This window comes from Stegostoma tigrinum, chromosome 3 (assembly GCF_030684315.1).
Source record: "Stegostoma tigrinum isolate sSteTig4 chromosome 3, sSteTig4.hap1, whole genome shotgun sequence".
Lineage (NCBI taxonomy): Eukaryota > Metazoa > Chordata > Chondrichthyes > Orectolobiformes > Stegostomatidae > Stegostoma > Stegostoma tigrinum.
This window is the reverse complement of record NC_081356.1, coordinates 65,807,860-65,822,266: the sequence shown is the minus strand read 5'-3', so window position 1 is coordinate 65,822,266 and position 14,407 is coordinate 65,807,860. Positions and strand designations below refer to the sequence as shown.

Below are 14,407 nucleotides of genomic sequence, written 5' to 3'. Positions count from 1 at the left end.
CATCTTAGATTTGTTGAGTACATCCTCAGTAATGGTCAGACCCTTTGCTCTTTTACTTATAAATTCTGTGTCTGAAAGTACCTCTCACTAACACCTGAAGAAAGAGTAAGACTCCAAAAGCTTATGTTTTCAAATAAACCTGTTGGCCGATAACCTGCTGTTGTGTGATTTCTGACCTGATTTACAGAACATTAAACATCACAGAAGTTTAGAGAAGTTTCAAGTCAATGTAACTGTGCTGGGTCCCAGGCTGTCCAGAACATTGTGTGTGTGGAAGCAGCCAAGTTGGCTCACTAGCTCCAACTGCAGTCTTAATCTGTTAAAAATTTACAAGGATTCATATAATGTAATGCTGATGAAAACATTGAACACTACACATGCCACTACAGCTTTCAGTTTCACACAGTGTAAAGCAGTATTACACAAGGTCAGATTTGTCATTCTTTCCGAAAGCTCTGGAATATGAACCCTCACCTTCAATTTTTTTTCACATTTGATATGTGTCTATTTCCTATCTATTGAAGTCCAGATCCAGGGACTGGACTTCTGTACCATTTGTTTTTGTCTGAAAGCAAGAAATACATTTCCAACTATCATTTATTTTCTTCCTCTACCACATCAGGCCCCCCTTATGATTTGTGCTCTTGATTAACTCCCTGTTGCTGCTAGAAACATCATCCATAGGCATAGATTAGTTTGCTTTTGTATGCCCTTCAGCCACTCTCATACTCGTACATGCTCTTTTCCCTTCTCCACACTTTATTATTTTAATTCTCTTTTCCCCAATGGCATCACTTCTTCCACCATTCATAAATTCCAAGTATCCCAAAACCCTGTACTGACAGCCTGTCACTTCCAGCATTGCTGGCTGATCACCCACATCAACAGTTATCCCCTCTGACTTCTCAACTTGGTAAATTTTAAACGTTCATTCTGAATACAAATCATTACTTCATCTGACTCTAATCTCCTCCATCCCTAATTCGCCTCCCAAACATTAACTTCCTCCAACTGGAATCAATATTTCCATCACCACCACTCATAGCATCCCTTTACCTGTCCATTCATAAAGGTATCTTGGGCTGCATTTAGTGTAAGAAACAGAAGCTGGAGCCAATTCTGGGTCCTGAACAAACTCCCAAGCTCACAAGCTCACATAGAATTTTCATGGATGATCCATTAATTGGTAGGGATATAGGTACAGAGGAAGGAGCCCAGTATGATGGAGACAGATGTGTCATCTTTGGCTTCTTATAGACTTTGTAATTATGGCTAACAAGCTGATGTAACTTGTACAAATTGTTATCAGATAACAAACTGCATCTTGATATTGATATTTGTTCACCTTCTCATTAAGACTCAATAATAGTTCATCTCCTACCACTGCTAATTTCACAAAAGAAAGAACTGGAAAACTAATGGGGCTAATGGCAGATTACATCCCCTAATCTGATAGTTTGCATTTTAGGATTGTAAAAGAAGTCAGTACATAGCCAATGGATACAAAGGTATTAATCTTCCAAGAATTCTTAGAATCAGGAAACGCCCCAGATAATTAGAAAGCAGTCAATGTGAAATACTTATTCAAAATGGAAGGAGAGTGAAAAACAAGTAATAATAGGCTAGCTTGACAGCTTCTTATTAGGAAACTGTTACAATCAATTATAAAGATTGTAAAAGCAGAGTCTTTAGAAATGCAGAATAAAATCAAGCAGTGAAAGCCTGGTTTCAGCTAGATGTTAAATAAGGTGTTATACTTAAGGCTACTTAAAAGAATAAGAGCCTGTGGTATTGGGGCTCATATATTAGCACTATAGAGGATTGGCCAGCTAATAGAAAGCAGAGAGTTGTGATAAAGGGGACACTTTCAGCATAGTAACTAGTGACTAGTGGAGTGCTATATGGATCAGTGATGGCATCATAGTTACTTAGAGTATGCATTAATAACCTGGATGACAAAAATGAATGTACCATAGCGAAGTTTGTGGATGCCACAAAAATAGATGGGAAGACAAGTAATGAGGATGACACAAAGACTCTGTAGCAGGATATAGGAAGGGCAAGTAAGTGGACAAAAGCTTGGCTGATAGAATTTAGTGTGGGTAAACATAAGACTATACACTTTGGTAGGAAGTATAGAAGTGCTGAAAATTATTTAAATGCAGAAAACTACAGCACAGGATTTGGGAGTTTTGCATGTGAATCACAAAAAATAGCATCAAATTTCAGCAGGTAAAAGGCTAATTGAGTGTCGGCCTTTATTTCAAAGGAAATGGAGCAGAAAAATAGGGAGATCTTGCTAAAATGGTACAAAGCTCTTGTTAGACCATAGCTGGAATACTATGAACAGATTTGGACCCCTTATCTAAAGAAAGCAATATGGCATTGGAGGCAGTCCAGAGAAGGTTCACTAGGATGATTCAGGTATTGTGGTTATTTTATGAGGAGCGATTGAAGAGGTTGGGCTCGTTTAGGAGAATGAGAGGAGATTTTATTGAAACATATAAATTATTTGGAGAGCTGAAGGGGAAGATGCAGAGAGGTTATTTCCCCTTGTGGGACATCCTAAGACCAGAAGGCATAATCTCAGAGTAAGGGATTATCCATTGAAGACAGAGATGAGGAGGATTTATTTTTCCCAGTATGTAGTCAATCTGTGAAAGTCCTTACCTCAAAGGACTGTCAAGATTGGGTCATTAAGTATACGCAAGGCCCAGATTATTAATCAGTAAGGGGATCAATTGCTATGGGGAAAAGGCACAAAAGAGAAATTGAAGATCATCAGATCAGCCATGATCACATTGAATGATGGAGCAAATCTGGGGAGCTAAATGGACTACTTCTGTTCCTACATCGTATGGTCTTATAGATAACTTTTAGACTCACTATAAAGGGAGATTGGAAACTGCACTCCACCTCAACTACAAAGCACTAGAGGTTTCATTCAGTATGCCTGTGAGATTTGTGACTCCATCCCATACCTTTCTTGTCCTACCATTGCTGCATTGCCAATTTCTTCATGATGTTCCACCAGTCCTGGATTGAGAAAACTTGCAAAAAATATTACCTGGATACCCTTAAATATTCTGGATTAGAATTTGTAGTTATCTTCATTTTTCTTGCTGTAATTGCCTTTCTAAATCCATCTCTCTCGCCATATTTAAAAGTCTTTTGAAATCACAGGCATCAGGCATCTTCTAACCTTCCTTCTTACCTTGCTCTTTTTTTGTCCTCCTGCCATATTTTGTTGTACGCAAATATAAATTTTGATAATAAAGTGTGAAGCTGGATGAACACAGCAGGGCAAGCAGCATCTCAGGAGCACAAAAGCTGACGTTTCGGGCCTAGAGCCTTCATCAGAGAGGGGGATGGGGAGAGGGTTCTGGAATAAATAGGGAGAGAGGGGGAGGCGGACCGAAGATGGAGAGAAAAGAAGATAGGTGGAGAGGAGACTATAGGTGGGCAGGTAGGGAGGGGATAGGTCAGCCCAGGGAAGACGGACAGGTCAAGGAGGTGGGATGAGGTTAGTAGGTAGGAAATGGAGTTGCGGCTTGATGTGGGAGGAAGGGATGGGTGAGAGGAAGAACAGGTTAGGGAGGCAGAGACAGGCTGGGCTGGTTTTGGCATGCAGTGACGGGAGGGGTTGAGCTGGGCCGTTTGTGTGATGCAGTGGAGGGAGGGGACAAACTGGGCTGGTTTTGGAAAGCGGTGGGGGAAGGGGATAGTTCAATTCTTACCATTCTAAGGAAAATAATTTCACCTTATTTTTCAGCTGTAATCTCTGTAAGATGGAAGGAACATCCATTCATTGTTACACCTTATTCTGCCAATTTGTCCAAATTTTCTTTTAATGAAGTTCCAAGTTTCATCTCTGAAATGAATATCATGTTCTTTATTTTCTGGACTTCCATAACACACTAATTGTGGGGGAAACATGGGTCAAGTTTAAAGTGACAGCACTTAAAGCCATTGCTCTCTGCTTTCAGCCAAAGTTATGATTGAGAACCATGGAAGTTCTATTCTTATGTCTCTTAATTCATACTTGTTACATTTAAATGACCTGCTTTGTCAAATTGAAACTATTCAACAAAGCAATTCTTCTGTGTTGTCCAACTCAACTTGATTATCTAGGATGATTAAGTACTTTTGAACAAAAAACAACATGAAACTAAGAATTATGTGCTGCTGGGCCAGTTACTTCAATGAAGAAAAACACTTTGCAATCTTCCCTTCTCAATGTTTTAGATTTAGATCTATTCTGTACATGAAATGCATTTGAAAATTTTCCATTTAACAACTGAGATCATGCAGCTTTGTTGTTTCAGAGACTCAATGTGTGCAAACTTGTCCAAGTGGTTACTATGGTAATGAAGATGGTGCTGTTTGTGGCAATTGTCACCCCAGATGCAGTACGTGCCATGGTCCCAGCTTTGATGATTGCGATGCTTGTGTGAGCACGTATATATTACAGAATGGAAAATGCATCTCCCATTCTTCAGTAAACTGTAAAGAGGGAAGCTACTGGCAAGGTGAGTCACATCCACCATAAATGCTGGAGAGGAAATAAATTAGGCATAAATGTTGAATTCACTTTTGAAATTGTAAAATGTTTATTAATGTTTGCTGAAATACCAATGCCTGGTTAGATACAAGGTGGAAGAATTGCCTCGACAAGCAACTTTAATGATAGATAAATTGAATGTTTTTAATTACATCTTAACAAGCGTTAGCAGGCAAGTTAAAATGAACAACCAATGACCATTTAAAAAATCAAGGATACTTTTGCTTATAAACAAAAACAAAATGATGAACGACTGTTCATGCGTAAAGTGATACTTGTACAGGTTATGTGCTCCAGCGTTTAGACAGAGCAAAATTGCAACAAGAATGACCCAGGATAGTGTGCAAATAAATGTGTCTCTTATGTTTCGCTGTAAGCATGAGTGCCACCATCTGTCAGATCATTACTATTTCTTCATTCCTTACTCTACCGTTCAGACGTAGAATATCAAACAACTGTAAAAGACAGATAACAAAGTGTGGAGCTGGATGAACACAGCAGGCCTTCTGATGAAGGGTCTAGGCCTGAAACGTCAGCTTTTGTTCTCCTGAGATGCTGCTGGGCCTGCTGTGTTCATCCAGCTCCATACTTTGTTATCTTGGATTCTCCAGCATCTGCAGTTCCCATTATCTCTGATACAACTGTATAACACAACTTTTGATTGCATTCAATAACCTAGCTCTCTGGGATGGATAAATCCAAAGTTTAACAGTCATCATCTCAGGCTTAAACACGAGATCCTTTAATAGGAAACTGTCTCGCTTCGTTCTAAATTCCGTCAACAGCCAAATAATTTCTCAGAACCTAACCTATCAAGCTTCCTCAGAAGCTTACATGTTTCAATTCTTCTAAACTCATTCTTCTAAACCCCATTAGTACAAGCCCAACCTGTTTAACCTTTCCTCATAGAACAGCACATTCATCCCAGGAATCTAGTGAATCTTTTCTGAACTACCTCCAATGTAAACATATCCCTTCTTAAATAAGGAGATCAAAACTGTGTGCTGTACTTCAGGAATGACATCAATGCCCTACTGAAGAAGACATCCCTACTTTTGAACTCCAGCCATCTTCTATTTGCCTTCTTAATCACTTGTTGTGCCTGATTACAAACTCTGTTTCAGGTACCTCAATTCCTTTGTCCATTCTTCAGCCTGTCTACATTTAAATAACATTTTCCTTCTCTATTCTTCCCACCAAGTGGGAAATCTCACATCTCTCACTTAATACTCCATCTGCCAAGTTTATGCCCCTTCACTTCACTTATCTACATCACTAAAAAGAGGCACAAAATAAAGGCTTTTTGTCTTGCCCTCATCAAATCTGGAATTACAGAAACCAAGCTGAGAAAGGGAACACCAAGAAGAAGTGGCAAATTGGTTGAACCATGATTAACATCAAGAACTGTTAACTTACAATCTTAGATGATTAAACTCAGAGCAGACAGGTAGACTCTGATTGGTCAGGGCATTCTCATCAGAAGTATAGCAGAAATTGACAGTATCCATAACCCATTTTTCAATGGAAAAGAAGTAATATACAGATTGCTCTTGATATCAAGGCCACATTTGACTGAGGGTGACATCAAGAAGCCAATTAAAACTAGAATCAATGGCAATCAGGGTAAAAATTATTCATTTCATAACTCTCTAAAATTTCCTGATACGACTTCCTCATAATGGCTTCCATTGATTACCAGACTAACTAGTCTGTAATTCCCTAATTCCGTTTCCTTTTTTGTATTATTGAGTTATGTTTGGGATTTTCTAATCTGCTGGCACCTTATGGAAATCTAGAAAATTAAAAACAATGCATCCAACTATACCTGAAGCTGCCTATTTTAAGACTTTAGGATGCAGATCTTCAGGTCTGGAGGCCTCTAGTGTTTACTGTACTGTTCTGAAATGGCAATTTGTGTGTTGCATTCAACTAACACTGCCAGAGATGAGTAGATGGGGCTGTAAGAAAATGCAAGGGAAATATGACAAAATGGAATTAAATGATTCATATTATTTGCTTATGTATGAAAAAATCTCAGCCTGTGCCTAGAAGTAACAATTCCCAAGAATATCATGGTGGTGATGCAAACTAAAGAGAAGTGAATTGTTTTAGACAGTTTTGACTACCTTTTGCTCAGAAAACCCATCTATGCAAAACCTGTATGCAAGCTGAGTCAGATTGTGTTCAAAAGCCTACAAGCTGCTGAGATTTAGAAGCAGGACAGTTTTACAAAGATGTTTCATTGCAATTCTTGGTGGCAATGGCATGATTTATGTCTATTATATCTTATTTTAAAGTACATTTGGAGCTATCCTCTCTGCCTGCATGTAGGCAAATTTTGATTGAAGTGTTTAGACAGAGCTATGATGTGTTTTACCACATAACAGGACTAAGCAAAAAACTGTTCTTTTCTACAATGAGACTAAACATACAAGAAACTTTAGGACTACTCCATTCGCTGCAAAATGTTCACATAAATAGTGACAAGCCACTTAAGATCTCTGGATGTTGAAACGCCATATCTTTTTCAAACATATTAGGTGACACATGCTGTATTTTACATTAGGCCTGAAGCATCTGATATAGTTAAATGCAGGTTTGCTATTAAACACAGACTAAACAACATAAACCTAAATACAGTGCCAAGGCTATGAAAAATAATTGCAGGTATGTGGTGGTATAGTGAGAATGTGACTGGACTGGTAATCCAGAGTCACAGACAATATGGATTGGAATCCCATCTTGGCAGATGCTGAAATTTGAAATCAGCAAAATCTGGATTTAAAAGTCTAAACTCATACCAACCATTGTCAATTGTTGTAAAAATTCATCTGGGCCCCTAATGTCCTTCAAGGAAGGATCCCTTCTGTGTTACTCCAGGCACACAGCAATGTGGGTGACTTTTAAGTGCTCTCAAATGCCAATTCAGGATGGACAACAAATCTTGACTTTTCTAGTGACACCCATTTTCTGTGAATGAATGTAAACAAATACATTTTTTCCCAATATCCTTTAACAGTCTTTCCAAAACTCTGAGTTGAGTGTGAAGAAAACAATATTCCGAAATTTAATTTAATAAATTAAAGCCTCCTCCCTACATATATAATTGTTTGGCCATGGTGATATGATTAATCCAAGGTGTCACTTGGTTTAGATTGGGGCTTAAAGTTCAGAGTAACAGAGTTTTGAATTATTGACTAATGACAGTCCATTTATTTGAAATTTCAGTTTCTTTCTGATGCCTGCTTCCAAAATACTACACATAGAGTTTTCAAAAACGCTACATCCTTGTTAATTGACACATCACTTAGTGTATTTGTTCTTCTTAGGTATCCTTTGTAGGTTTGCACTCTCGATAAATCAATCTTGATCTTCCCGTCTTTAATTAAAAATAGTCAACAATTTCAATGAGTCTTTTGTTTTGGCTTTTCAAGCCTATGATCCATTCAATTCTGTCAGCGTTCTAGTTACACTCCTATTCAGTTGTTCTAGAACTCAGAAGTGTGGATTAGCAGAACTTTCTTCCTATAAGGATGTTTTACAATGGTGGTGAATCTATTAATGCAGAAAAATAGAGGGATTACGAGCAGCTGAATAATATTGATGAAAAACAAAATAACAGAGGCAACGTTCTTTACCATTACTCCCAGAGAAGGAGTCACTCATATTACATGGTAAAGTGAGAAACCTCTGAGAGTCGACTCTAGACCAGTAAGGAAAATGGGGCATGGTTCACTTTCAAATTTTTTCATGTAACAGTGCAGATGGGGTGGCTAAATGGATTCATAATATTGGCAGTTATGTATATGGGTGCCCAGTAAAGTTGGCATTGAGTTTATACAAAGAACACACTCTGATCAGTAAGCCTGATGGGATCTGACAGCTTGTTGAGGAGGAGACCCAAAATAAGCTTAGAAAATTGCATTTATTGAACAGATTTTCAGACATTTTAACAGCAAACAAATGTTCCCAGGCAGATGGCCTGAAAAGCTCCAACAATGTAAATCATTTCAACCTGTGCCTATTTTAAGCCCTGCTAGATGTTGAGTGTTTGCCAGAGATGCCCTTGGCTCATGGTAATAGGTCAGGAAAGGATATTCCAGTTTGTCTGTATACTAATGGCACCATGGTCAGGTGGATCTCATTGAGACTGTTAACCTGGACCAATCAGGGGCCCCTGGCTGGCAAATATAAACAGGACATTCAGCAAGTCTCCTCATTTCAGGGACTGACTTTGAGTTGGCTGGTCAGAGCCCTTGTGCCATGCGTATGTAAATAAATGATAACTTGTTGATGTGATGTCAGTTTCTGTGCAGTTATTTCAGCTTGGGCTTTTGGAAATACTGCATTCTTTACAGCAGGAAACCTAAAGGAAGTTGCAGAACTGATCCAATAAAAATGACACAAAGGATTATAGATATGAAAGGATAGTACTGAATAAACAAATGCTTCTGTAACAAATTTTCCCCTGCGATTCATTTACCTCACCAAAATGCAGAAGGCAAGCTAAGTAAGAACCCTTCTGCTAATTCTTTGCCAACTGATGACAGATTGGTAACTTCCTCCCAGATATGTTATTTGTTGTGTAATTTATTAAACTAAACGTGGATGAGTATATTGTAATGATATCTAAATGGTTGGACTGCAGCATGTATTTCCTATCAATACAGTATTGGCAGTTAGAAAACCCAGTGAGCTCTTGATGTGCAGGTGAACAAGGTGGTGGAAAAATGGAGTGACGTTGTGGATAGTTGGAGTAGCAAACATGCTGGAGGTGTAACAAGACAATATTGCAATAGGTCACAGAATGGTTGATTGCACAAGGCAATGTAGGTTTCTTTACGAAAATTTTCTGTTTTTCTGCTGGAGGCACTACTCAATACCTTGTGGCTCATGTCACTACTATTTTCCTCAACCACCTGAAACCCATCCCCACAACCAATTCAGTCAGGCACTTTGCCAACTGCAAACACCCACTGAGCCCTTGTAAAGTTGTGAATGTGATTCACGAGCCCATGAAATACAGGATGGAATTAGAATACTGAATGGCCTGAACAGAGTAAACGTTGGGAAGATGTTTTCATTTGTAGGAAGCACTAGGACACGAGGGCACAGACTTTGGGTAAAGTGAAGACCTATTAGAATGGAGATAAGGAGAAATTTCTTCAGCCAGAACATGGTGAATCTATAGAATTCGCTGCCACAGAAGGCTGTGGAGGCCAGGTCATTGAGTAGATTTAAGATAGAGACAGATAGGTTCTTGATTATCAAGGGGATCAAGGGTTGCGGGGAAAAAGTGGGAGAATGCGGTTAAGGAACTTATCAACCATGATTGAATGGTGGAGCGGACTCAGTGGGCCGAATATCCTAATTTCTGCTCCTTTGTCTTATGGTCTTATGAAATTAGAGGAGGTCAAAGGTGCTGGCACAAACTCTCCAGCCATGTTTATATTGCTTTTGTGGCCTAGAAGAAAATCTTTTCTGTTTGCATGATTTTGTCATGTGCACTGGTAAATTTGCAATGAGAAAACACTGGTGTCATTTAACAATGCAGGTAGTAGTGCTTATAAATGTTTTAATTTCCATTTAGCTGACGAAGGCACCTGCTCACCCTGTAGTGATTTGTGCAGGACGTGCACAGGGGTTGGATGGAATGAATGCACCAGCTGTCCTTCAGGTATAGAATTCACTGATTGTATTTTGCTGTAAATAATATGTCTCTCAACAGCAGTTTATCTCGCCAAATATTCGACCTTTGGGCAATTGGTTACACTAATGCAATAGGTTCTGTCTTTTGCAGCCACACAATAAAATTTTTGACATTTTATAAACAACAGATGTTTTCTTTCTGACACTTTTGCTAGCTTATCAAATGTTTGGAAACAGCACTTTTTTTTTTCTACCTATTATTAGCAACACACATTCAGAAGTCAAATTTCCTTAGTCTCAACCCCAGAAGTATATTTCTAATTGTGAGTTTTCCCTTTGCCACAACAATAGCCATTATGTGAGTGTGAGTGAGACAACCCATTTTCTGTCAATTACAATGGATTAGTAGAGATCTAGATTCACTCGCTCCCATTAGGAACTAAACTGAGATAGATCAGTGCATGTTCTACCGGACCCTTGCAACTATAAGGGAGATAAGAATTTTGATCAGTTATTTTAGACTGGAAAATGTCATTTGATTAACTTCAGTCATCTAAGCAACAGTATTTCATTTGGTTTCTGAAAAGGAAGACTAGATTTATTTGCCACATCAGAGACAGTGGTATAGGAGAACTGAAAATTGCTGTTCATAGCATGCAAGCTGGAAAAATGGCTCCTTTTATTGATTGATAGTCAGTTTGAAGAACATTGTAACTGAAGATGTGAAAACTGTAGCTCTAAAGTACCACATTCTTTTTGGTCCAGAAATTGTGCAATGAAGGCACTAGTCAGGGGGAGGCAATTAGTGCAGAATCAGTTCTGCATTTTCCTGGCCAGCAGTCAGTTACAACAGAGCAAGGCTGGGAGGTGATTACAGCATGTTAACAAGATGCATTATTCCATGATATTAGGTCTATAGGATAAAAGTACAAATTGATGTAACCATTCAACCACTCACCAAGTGTAATGAGGCTGTAGAGGTGAAGAGGTGACTTTAATACTCAGGTGGGAAGCCAGAAGGACTTGAAAGCTGACAGACCAGGATATTCCATGAAGCCCATTAGAGACCAGTTAACTACCAGCCCTGTTTACACATTCCCAACATATTAAAAATAGGGATCCCAGAGCATTTCTTCTGACACTGGCGTGAGGGTGGGGAGGGATGGTTGGATGGTGTGATGCAGGGTAGAATTGTCCTCAATGGATCCCATTTTCCTTTTGTCTGGCCACAAACATTATGTTTACAATTTACATGTTCAGGGACTCCACCTCGTGCCCATTCCGTACACTACCAAAAAGCTTTTGGGATTCAATGTGTAATACAATACCCTGATTGGTTACATTACTCATTTGCAGTGGCAACAGAGTTAAACCTGCTATGGACAAACAAATAAGCAGCAAAGGAAGTTGCTCATTGTTAACTACCTTACTGTTTAGTAAAAAAAAATTAACAACTCCTCTTAAATTGTTTTTGTTTTTGTCTGGATGGAAGCTAAGATAGCCAAAGTAGATTCCAGCTCAATTGACTGCCAATTATTATCTTGCATCCTTCACTGCAATTGTGTATATGATTACGAAAAAAAAGCATAATTCAGAAAATGTGGGAACTGCAGATGCTGCAGAATCCAATATAATAAAATGTGAGGCTGGATGAACACAGCAGGCCAAGCAGCATCTCAGGAGCACAAAAGCTGATGTTTCGGGCCTAGCCCCTTCATCTCTGATGCTGCTGGGCCTGCTGTGTTCATCCAGCCTCACATTTTATTATCTTGGATTCTCCAGCATCTGCAGTTCCCATTATCACTGATACAATTTTAACCTCACTGCGAAGCCTCTTCCATGGATGCCTAACCTGAAGAAGTTACCCTCCTCCCTCCGGACCAACCTCAGGGACTCTCCTCTCCACCTACCTTCTTTTCTCTCCATCTTCGGTCCGCTTTCCCCTCTCTCCCTATTTATTCCAGAACCCACGCCCCTTCCCCTTTCTGATGAAGGGTCTAGGCCCGAAACGTCAGCTTTTGTACTCCTGAGATGCTGCTGGGCCTGCTGTGTTCATCCAGCCTCACATTTTATTACCATAATTCAGAAAATGTTTTGTTTATTTCTAGGACTTTACCTAAATAGCAAGATCTGTGTTAGTGACTGCCCGAAACAAACCTTTGCCAGTCCAATCAGTGAAACATGTGAGCCTTGTGAAGAAGGCTGTGAGATCTGTTCAGGAAGCAAAAATAACTGCCAACAATGCATCAAACTACGACATCATCCACTTTACCTGCATATGGGGAAATGTTTAAGTGAATGCCCAAAGTAAGTGTTCCCTTTCGTTACTGTATCTTAACCAATCACAAATTCAACCTAAATTCCATACACCATTGTAAATTATAATAACATCGATTTTTCTTCAAAAAACATTTGATACTTTAATTATTATTGTATTATTTTGAAGTATGAAAACAACAAGAAGGCTTCAAAGCAGTGATAAGTGACAATGTCAATTTTCCAAGACAAACACCACCACTGGATGTTACACAGTGGTCTGCATAGGATTCCTCATGTATACCAATGAAGCAACCAGTGGGGGCCACACACTTAACAGCCTGAGGTGCTGAATGCCACTGGGGAATTGACACAGTCAATTGTTAAGAATAATTGTAAGAATACTAGCCACTCCAGGAGGATGGGAAGCAAGCAAAGTGTGGCAGGGTTAATTAAGAATTACATTATGCAGTATTACGAGATCACCGTAGATGTAGAATCAGTTTGACTATTGGTAATTAATAGAAATGAGAAAGTCACTTGCTGGTATAGTTTACAGCCTCCTAAAAGGAACCACACTATAGGATAATGTATAGCCCTGCCAAACAAGACCTACAGCAGAGGATAGTGTATAGAAGAAATAATGAGGACTTGCAGGAAGGGTTAAGTAATAATCATATAGATTGGATGAATCAGATTAGCAAAGAAAACCTGGAAGATAAGTTGGTGTATTTTTAGAAAAGTTCCTTAGCATAGCACATACTAGAGTCCATTAAAAAGCAGGCAGATCTTTACGAGGCAATGAGATAAAATTGATTAGTGATCTTTTATTAAAACAGACTTTAGGCAACGGCGATCATAACATGGTTGAATTTTGCATTCAGTTTGAGGGAGAGAAGATCAAGCCAAAGTCTAGTGTTATAAATTTAAATGAAGAAAATTACAAGTGTATGAAATCAGAGCTAGCCAAAGTGAATTGTCAAATTAGATAAGGGGTAATTTCACTGATTCCTGGGATGAAGTGATTAATTTATGAGGAAAGATTGAACAAATTATGTCTATTTCAATTGGGTTTCCAAGAATGAAACATAGTCTTATTAAAATGTATAAGATCCTGCGGTAGGTTGATACAGTGAATGCTAAGAATATATTTCCCCTTAATGGAAGAGACTTGAACTAGACACAGTTTAAAAATAAAATGGAGACAAGGAGATTTTCTTTCCCTCAGGGTGTTGCTAGTCCATGGAATTCTCTTCCCCAGAGACCAATGATGACAAGGGTTTTGAACATTTTTAATGCTGAGGTGGATTATGGATCAACAAGGAAGTCAACAGTTATCAGGGATTTGGAAAGGGAAGTATAGTTGAGGCCACAAACAGAACAGCCATGGTATTGTCAAAGATAGAGCAGTTTCAAGGTGCTGAGAGGCCTGCACTTGCCTCTCATTTGTCCATAAGCATGTTCATACAAAATACTGCCTTTGCTTTAAGGAAAAAAAAACACTTTTAATGTATTTGCTCTGGCTTTTAGATTTGAAAGAAATAGAACTGAAGACCCAAAAGGAATTAAACTGACGCTGTTGGACTTAATCTGAAACATGTAATAGGCATCTAGCAAATTGAGGTCATCAGCTAACAAATTACAAATACAAAACCATGTGGCTCTAAAATAATAATTCCTTGGTTTATTCAAAAGTACTGTTCTCAGCAACTATCCTGATTTTATTTTAATTCACTCATGGGATGTGGGCATTGCTGGCTGGCCAACATTTTATGCTCATCCCTACTTTCCCTTGAGTAGCTGCTGGACAGCTGCCTTCTTGAATTGTTTCAGTCCACAATGCCATTAGGGAGGGAATTCCAAGATTTTGACCTGGCCATAGTGAAGGAGTGGTGATATATTTCCAAGCCAGGATGGTGAGCAGCTTGGAAGGGAACTTAC

At 38.9% G+C, this 14,407-nt stretch overlaps 1 protein-coding gene across 1 annotated transcript in view; it reads left to right on the top strand.

Moving 5' to 3' along the window:
- pcsk5b (proprotein convertase subtilisin/kexin type 5b) overlaps positions 1–14,407 on the top strand; it is a 374,824-nt gene that overhangs the window by 327,575 nt on the left and 32,842 nt on the right. Inside the window, exons 27-29 of the mRNA XM_059644647.1 lie at positions 4,326–4,529; positions 10,152–10,238; positions 12,319–12,517. Coding sequence (XP_059500630.1) covers positions 4,326–4,529; positions 10,152–10,238; positions 12,319–12,517 — 490 coding nt within the window. The remainder of the gene's footprint in view (positions 1–4,325; positions 4,530–10,151; positions 10,239–12,318; positions 12,518–14,407) is intronic.